General features: G+C 32.3%; 1 protein-coding gene across 2 annotated transcripts; it reads right to left on the reverse strand.

Annotated features, from left to right (window-relative positions):
* Positions 1 to 987: 987 nt before the first annotated feature.
* On the reverse strand, positions 988 to 8,355 carry HEMB1 (Aldolase superfamily protein). Of its 2 annotated transcripts, none has more exons than XM_078969433.1 (13): positions 8,209 to 8,355; positions 6,786 to 7,087; positions 5,627 to 5,738; positions 4,148 to 4,221; positions 3,874 to 3,942; positions 3,672 to 3,755; positions 3,512 to 3,581; positions 3,355 to 3,410; positions 2,567 to 2,688; positions 2,227 to 2,298; positions 1,668 to 1,749; positions 1,454 to 1,531; positions 988 to 1,360 (listed from the first exon to the last, which is right to left on the reverse strand). In XM_078969433.1, the coding sequence occupies exons 2-13, from the start codon at positions 7,074 to 7,076 to the stop codon at positions 1,196 to 1,198; spliced, it is 1,275 nt and encodes a 424-aa protein (XP_078825559.1). In that variant the 5' UTR covers positions 7,077 to 7,087; positions 8,209 to 8,355; the 3' UTR covers positions 988 to 1,195. The 2 variants fall into 2 exon arrangements, with proteins under 2 accessions (XP_078825559.1, XP_078825560.1); XM_078969434.1 differs by having other exon boundaries at positions 6,786 to 7,097.
* Between the last annotated feature and the right edge of the window lie 413 nt (positions 8,356 to 8,768).

Raw genomic sequence — 8,768 nt, forward strand, 5'->3', positions numbered from 1 at the left:
GGAGGTGTTAAGATAGGGGTAAGTAGAGGTGGAGTGGGTGTGTATTTATATTTTAGAAAAATTTTGGAATTATAAAAATGTGGAAAATTTTAATTATTAGTTTTCCAAAAATTTCCAACTTCTTTGTAATTTTAGAAAACGGAAAAATTTTCATTTTCTGTGAAAAAATTAGAAAAATAGACGAACTAAATGCGTTTTCAAATTTCTCATTTTTCTTGGAAATTTTTTCCGGAAAACAATCCATTTTTCCGCAACTAAACGCACCCTCACTGTTTCCAACCAAACACATTTTCTAAAATTTTCATTGAAAACTAAAAATGAAAACTCAACTCTATTTTCTGAAAACATTTTCTTAAAAAATGAAAACAATTTTTCACAACAAAAAACACTCATGGTGCATTTGGTTGGGGAAATATGGGTCGTTTTCAGAATAAAAAATTCCAAGAAAAATATAAATTTTGAAAATGAGTTTAGTTCATCTATTTTTCTAAATTATTCATAGAAAATGAAAATTTTCCGTTTCTAAAATTACAAGATATTGGAAAATTTTGGAAAACCAATAATCATTGTTTTCTATATTTTTCTAATTTGAAAATTTTTCTAAAATTTTAACATACCTACTCCCACCCACCTTAACACCTCCAACCCACCACACCCCTACATATCCACACTCACGCCACTCCCACAAACATACACACACCTATCCTAACCACACCCCCACAAACACACTCACCCACACCCTTATAAGGGAAAACGGAAAACGAAAACTATTTTTCCGTAACTAACCGCAATCTTATAAACTCACAAAACTTTCTTCCTCCCACACCTACATACGAGGAAGCTAATTTACCAACTCGCAAATTTATCTTCTAAAATTTCCAACACTAGTTACATAACCGAACAATTACATATCAAATCAAAATTATTCTACTACAACCCAATACCCATGCATCATGATGAAAACAAAACAAGACAATACAATGATGATTGGGAAAGAATCACAAACTAATACCAATCTAGTGGGGTTGAGTAGTCCAAAGACTTGATCATCATTGTTGTGAGCTAAACAAGCATACTAAACACAAATTTTCTTCTCCTCTACTTTGATGTATAATAATAATAATAATAATAATAACAGAACAGAATTACGAATAGCCGTCTGTCAAGAAACTCAGTGGATACACTGTCTCACTTTTCACTTTTCACCACACAAGGATCGCGCGGCTTGTAATGCAAAATACGTGAGGATGATGTCAGCCCCAGCACGCTTCAGACACATGAGTGATTCCAGCATTACTTTTTCCTCATCAATCATTTTTAAAACACCCCCTGCTTTTATCATTGAGTATTCTCCAGAAACCTATAAAAAAAAAACCCAACACAATATGATTTTACAAATTTGCCCCCTCGTTTAATGGAAAAAAGAAAACATGGGATATGACTGAAAGTGTACCTGATATGCAGCAATTGGAAGTGGAGAGTTATCTCTGAGCAACCTTATCACATCTAAGTATGGCAAACCTGGTTTTACCTGTGCCACACAATCTCAATTAAATGCAAGAAACAGCAATGTACTTTCATATATTTTTTAAAGTATAATGGTGTAATTGGAAAGAAAGGAAAGTAGGATGCTATTTCATGCATTTAAACCAGAAGAAAATACCAACCAGAAGAATGTCGGCCCCTTCAGACTCATCTGCACGCAATTCGATCAGCGCTTCTCGATAGTTTGCAGGGTTCATTTGGTAACTTTTGCAAAAATGCAAGAGAATAAACTTTTTATTCATATAAAGAAGAAAAGGGCTAAATGAAAGAAATAGCAACCTACTTTTTTCTGTTTGTTGATTAAAGCATCCTACTTCCATATTTTGCTATTATCACCACATTGTATTTTTATTTTTCTTAATAAGGCCAAATTTTATCTTTTGGGGACATTATTGTTTGAAAATTTTACCCGAATATAGCATTGCACTTATTATATCTTTATTTTTCCTATTAGGACATTTACTTTAACAAATCTACCCAATTATAGCATTTGGAGATTTTACCTAAATATGTATGTAGATAGCATTGCTATGATTTGGTAGATTTTTAATGTACAATGTTATAAGTATGATGCTATAATAAACAAATCAATGGAAATATGTTTTGCTATTTCTTGCATTAAACGCTAGAAAGGTTAATAAACAAGGGAAAAAAAAACATCAGTTTTTATGAGCAACGTACGTTTTCTTATCTCCAAAACGTGGATTTGAGTCTAAAGCTTCTCGAAATGGACCATAAAATGAGCTTGCATACCTATACCCAACAAAAACAAACATATTTTGTTTGTTACATGGGACAAGATAGAAAAGCTTCTTGTTTGTGCAAAAGACGCAAATGCCCTTTTCATCATGTTTAATAGCACTAAAAAGCTTGCCAAGTCATGTCTCGTCCTTTTTGTTGGACAACCACCTCTCTAGGGAAATTTTCAATCAAGAGGATGAGGGCATTCATGTCTTTTTGGGAACAATATTTAGTGGAAATCATATTCTGTATAATAAATAAGGTAGATTAGAAATTTTACTTTGCAGTATATGACATGATAGAAACATTCTGGAAGCCTTCAGCATCAAGAGCTGACCGAATTGCCCCTACACGCCCATCCATCATGTCACTGGGACTTACCACATCTGCTCCAGCACGGGCCTACATTTTAAAAATATAATAATAATAAAAAAAATTAAGACTTAATGCGGAAGCCTTTTTTCCCTAACTTTTTCTATTACGTAATACTTTTTGCATTAAATCAAAAAGAAACACACACATATATATATATATAGCTTAACAGATTAGGTCAAAAGTCAAAAGTCCAAATGGCCAGGTGATTGAAGAAAATAGCATTAAAATTAAGGGTTAATCTCATAAAGGACCTTATATTTTGTTTTTTTTTTCTGGATTAAAACTTAACTTAATTTTTTGCCTGAAAAAGACCTTGTACTTTTCATTTCTCCAAAAAAACCCCAACTTTGTATTTCTTTTCCGAAAAAAACCCTCAACCTTCTAACTGTCTCCAAAAAAAACCCTCAACTTTGTATTTTCTTCCGAAAAAAACCCTCAAACTTCTAACTGTTTCCGAATAAACCCTCAACTTTTATAGTTTATCTCGAAAAAACCCTCATATTTCACAATTCGTTTGGAAAAAATGACTAAAAGGGCCAGATCGGAAAAAATACAAGGTCTTTTTCAGGCAAAAAATAAATTTAAGGTTTAGTCCGGAAAAGAAAAAAAAAAAAAAAAAAAACACACACACACACACACACAAAATATAAGGTCTTTTATGAGATTAACCTCAAAATTAATAAAGATAAATACCTGTGAAACAGCCTGTTTACACAACTGATGCACAGTCTCATCATTCATTATAACTCCTGTGAAATGTAACATACATGAAAAATGAGGGCAAATTTGTAAAAATTTCAGACTTCTGATTTCCTTAACTTTCTCTATTAAGTCAAAAGGAAACACTTACCATCTTCTCTGACAATACCATCATGCCCATCTGAAGAATACGGGTCTAGAGCAACATCAGTGTAGATGATCTGTCCATGTGAAACATATAAATATAAATATAATTACTTTTAGTAAAAACTAAAAACTAAAAAGAAAATAGGATGAATGTAAATTCTTACAAGATCAGGGTACTTGTCTTTAAGCAACCTAATTGTTCGAGGTACTAATCCGGAATCATTATATGATTCATCTCCTGTAGGAGTCTAAAGAGGCAAAACACAATCATCATGTAACATTTTTTTTCAAAATTTTCAATGCCTTAATGATAATAATAATAATAAATATATGTTGTTTAGCACATTTAAGAAAATAGATAGCAACCTTTAATGCATCTGGAACTTTTGGGAAAAGCACAATACTGTTGACCCCAACATCACGGGCCTTTGCCACCTGTACCAAGGATACTGTTAACATAAAGCTATTATTTAATTAATATCAATTTGCATAGGAAATAATTAGAATGAAATAGATGTAGATATGTTATAATATAATTAAGGGTGCATAAGCTTCCTAAGGCTTGTTTGATGATAGGGGTGAGGAGGGTATTTGTGTCTTTTGCACAGTTTTTGGGTGGGATATAAAATAGACAAGGGACCTCTTCTAGAAGCCCGTGTCTCCATCCAAGCCTATAGCAACCAGGCATGGCGCCAATTGGTGTGTCCTCTTCACCTGAAAATCCAAAACAAGAATCAGTAAATTATGCAATAAAAATATTATTAAAAAAAATATATAAGAAATATTTAGGTTTTGTTCCTTTTTTACTCAATGGAATAAATGGAGACATGACTTATTGTGGTAAACTATATCAGGGTTTTTTTTTTTTTTACTTAAGGGTTAATCTCATAAAAGACCTTATATTTTGTGTATTGTCTGGATTAAACCTCATCTTTATTGTTTTCATGAAAAAGACCTTACATTTTTTCTGTAAAAACCCTCAACTTTGTCTTTTTTTCTGAAAAAAACCCTCAACTATCTATATGTTTCCAAATAAATCCTCAACTTTTTTAGTTTTTCCTGAAGAACAACTCACATTTTACAACTTTTTTGGGATAATCTCAAAAAAGACCTTATATTTTGTGTTTTTTCCAGATTAAACCTCAAATTTATTTTTTGCCTAAAAAACACCTTGTATTTTTTTTTTTCATTTTTTCCGATCTGGCCCTTTTAGTCATTTTTTCCAAAAAAAATTGAAAATTGTGAGGGGTTTTTTTCGAGAAAAACTAAAAAAGTTGAGGGTTTATTTAGAAGCATTTAGAAGGTTGAGGGGTTTTTTCGGAAAAAATACAAAGTTGAGGGCTTTTCAGACAAAATGAAAAAATACAAGGTCTTTTTCAGGCAAAAAAAAAATTGAGGTTTAATCCGGAAAAAGCACAAAATATAAGGTCTTTTTTTAGATTAACCCTTTACTCAATGCAGAAAGAATGATCTGATACAGAAAGTCAAGGAAATGAGGCTTTCCCCAATAAGTCATAACTTTATACAAATTGTCATTATTTATTTCCCTCCTCCCCTCCCTCCCTCCCCCCCCCCCCCCCCCCCTTCTTTCGCCTAAGCTGCCTGTTTTCTCCTAAAATGTTTTTTTAAGTTTCATTTATCCAAACACCACTTATCCATAAAACACTTAATGGGGAGAGATAATCTGGTATGTTACAAAAAGAGGCTTTCCCCATTAAGTCATAACTTTTTCAAACTTTTCATCATTTAGGGTGCGATTGGTTGTGGAAAATTGTTTTCATTTTTCTAAAAAATGTTTAGTCGAGTTTTCATTTTACTTTTCAATGAAAATTTAAGAAAACGCGTTTGGTTGAAACCGGTGGAGTTTTCATTTTCCAATTTAGAAATTTAGAAAACTATAAAAATCGTTTTTCTAATTTACATACAATTTGCAAAGCTGAAAATTTTTCGTTTTCTTGGAAATTTTTTGAGAACTGAATCAACCAAATTTTCATTTTCATTTGAAAATTTTCCACAACCAAAGGCACCCTTAGTTTTTCTTCCTTTTCTACAAGTGTGCCCTGATTTTCTCAAATGTTTTTAGATATCATTTATTTAGTGGAGAAAAAAGGATTTTGACCTTCATGAATAAAAAGAGGGTATACAAAATTTGCAGGGGATAAGCTTGTTTCTTGAAATGCAGATCTCAAGACTGGTGACCTTCGATTACGACGTGGCCTTCTATTAATATCCTTCATAAATTATACAGAAATTAACATTTAAAAGTCAAGAAAGAGTAAGAGAAAATAAAAAGCCTTAGAAACTCAAGTTCCAATAAAGGCTAAATGCAAGCATCCTACTTTTGTTTCTTTCTATCACAACACTGATCTTCCAATTTTTTCTTGTTCAAGCATTTTAGTTTGAAAAAGCTACCTGATTATAGCATTATACTTTCAAAATGAATTTCTTTTTATTACTTTATACTTTAAAATATATCCGATTATAGCAGTGAAAATGAAAATTGCTTTGTGTTTGGATATAATTGGTAGATTTGTCAAAGTACAATGTTGTAGAAAGAATGGAAGTAGGATTCTTATTATATAACAAATAAATCAATGAAAGTACATTGCTATTTTAGAATTTAACCCTTTCCATTAAAGTACTTTACTAAAATAAGGCCAATCTACGAACTTATTTCAAGAGTAAATTACTGAAATCGTCCCTATGGTTTGGTCAAAATTGCACATTTGGTCCCTAGCTTTATTTTGCACTCGGATTGTCCCTGTGGTTTGATTTTGTTATGTTTTTTGTTCCTTACATAAAGTTAGGGACCAAACGTGCAATTTTGACAGAACCATAGGGACGAAAAACGCAACAAAATCAAACCACAGGGACAATCCGAGTACAAAAAAAAAGTTAGGGACCAAACGTGTAATTTTGACGAAATCATAGGGACGATTTCAGTAATTTACTCTTATTTCAACAAAAAAATGAAAAGTAAAGATCATGAACTCTGGCATTTTCCATGATCAAATTCAATTTTTTATAGTTATGACAACAGTTTTATTTTGTCATGCTTTAGTTACCATTACAGAAATTGCATGAACTAAATATTAGATAGCTGCCAACAAAACCTGTGGTTTCTGAGACATAATGTGATAAGTAGAAAGCTATTTTGTTCATTATAACAGAGAAAAGATGCAAAATATTATCAGTAATAATTTGCAATCATATATTGAACCCTGGAACAAATTCAAATCCATAAGTAAGGCAATAGTGAAATTGAGGTGAGAACTTACAAGTGAAGGAACCACCGGAGTGCCAGCTGGCGATGAAGGAGTGGCTGGCACCGGAGGTGCTTCAGGGATGTTTCCAGCAACAACAGCAGCTTCACATTCGGCATCACTCCTACCCATCTTTTTCATGGGCCCATCATTAATTGAAGCCTTTAATACAAGCATACGCCTATGTGGCAAAGTAGAGGCTGATGGCTGAATCGGAAGGGTATTTTTGAGATTTCCATAAGTCCGGCAATCTAAACCCCTAATTGTTCCAACATTCAATGGCATATTCACTATAGAGGAAGCCATAGCTATAAATTCTGCAAAAGGCTATCAGAGAAAACTTAGGAGATAAAGTTTGTAAGAAAACAGTAATACCAAAGGTTTTCAAAACTCAAGATCTGGAACATTGAGAAAACAAAAGATATAAAATATAAAAGAGTTAAACAGATCATTCATCAGTACCGTTTCAGTTGAATAAAACAGCAAAGTAAACAAATAATCAAAAATGATACCAATAATGAAAATAGAAGCACAAAGTGAATAGCCTTTACCTTTTAAAAATGAAATCTTTCTCAATTAACTAATGTAAACATAAATGCCAGTTGCAATAATATGTTGCATAATTCATGCCAGATAACATGTATTGGTAAAAAGGTGAATATTGTTGCACAAGTAAGCATTTAACAGATGGAACATCATGAGGTATGTGGTGCAGGTTACAATGTTGCATATTTTGATCTTAGAATGAAATCGAGTAGAATATTTATCTAAAAAATGAAGTTGTTGCATAAATTGGGAAAAAGGTGAAACATATTCGCACAAACAAACAATTAACCCTAGATAAAAATTAACAATTTCATTCAGGAATAAATTATATGCTCTTATTGTATATCTTACCTGCTTTTTAACATCATAAATAGGCATATTCAACTATGAAATATAATACCTAATGAGTTTGTATTACAACAAACTATATGAGTCATATTTGCATTCTAAATATACATCCTAATACCTCAATGCGTAACTTCCAGTGTGATATTATATACAGCCATACAGGTTGTCAATGATCCACGAAGAACATAGACTATGTGAACGGACTATTGATGCTAGGTAGTTGACGCAGCAAGTTCGGTTAGTCACCGTTAGTGAAAGAAAGCAGCTTAAGATCTCATTTATGCTTTGGTAACTCATAACAAAAAAGGTAAAAGCAATACAACCACAATTTGTTTAATCTAATAATAAAAGAACATAAATGCACTAGAGAAGTTAATACATAAACGTTAACCTCAAACTGCAAGATATTATCCTGATGTTAATTTTTGATTCATAGATGAATCAAATGCAGTTGTAGACCCCGTAATACGTCAAGTCCCAACACAATTTTAAGAAATAATCACTTTAACTCTGAGTACAGAATCAACAGGATCGATATGAATACCTAAATTTACGATCGGGAGGAAGAATTCAAGAGCGGTGAAGCAGGTGCCCCGGCGTATACCTTCGCCTTCGACGTGACGCTGAGGCAATGGTCGGGAGACTAGAGAAAGAGTAAGTTTGGTAAGGGTGAGAATGAAAGCGGACAAAGATGGTGTGATCGTTTTAGATTAGATTTTGTTTTTATCTTGTGTTATTTTACCACTAACTTTTTAAAATTTATGAAGTTGCCACGAAAGTCAATTTTTTTACAAAATGACACTAACGTGGGTTTTGTCGGATTAAGTCGTGTTAAGTTGTTTCCTTGGATATTCCCATCAGTAATCGTAGCTTTGCACATGAACAAAAAGCTTAAAATTTAGAGTTTCTTTTAAAACACGATGTATTAATCAATTTAGTAATTATCACAAGTTTAAATGCAACCTTACAAACAGACGCCTTCAAATTACCCTTGTAATAAACCCAGCACAAATCAAAATAAGTTAAACAATGAAATGTCTGGTAGGAATATGTAGGGTTGCCTCATTTAAAAACTCACCCTAAACTTCATTTTTTTTCTTATTT

This window comes from Lactuca saligna, chromosome 8, assembly GCF_052625555.1.
Source record: "Lactuca saligna cultivar CGN05327 chromosome 8, ASM5262555v1, whole genome shotgun sequence".
NCBI classification, from domain to species: Eukaryota; Viridiplantae; Streptophyta; class Magnoliopsida; order Asterales; family Asteraceae; genus Lactuca; species Lactuca saligna.

Bases quoted from the DNA above. Each gene is read 5' to 3' on its own strand.
- HEMB1 (XM_078969433.1), bottom strand. From the start codon at position 7,076: ATGGCTTCCTCTATAGTGAATATGCCATTGAATGTTGGAACAATTAGG. The intron at 3,411-3,511 runs GTAAGTGTTTCC...TACATTTCACAG, and splicing joins TGGTATTGTCAGAGAAGATG to GAGTTATAATGAATGATGAG. The intron at 1,532-1,667 runs GTTGGTATTTTC...TGTGTGGCACAG, and splicing joins AAGGGGCCGACATTCTTCTG to GTAAAACCAGGTTTGCCATA.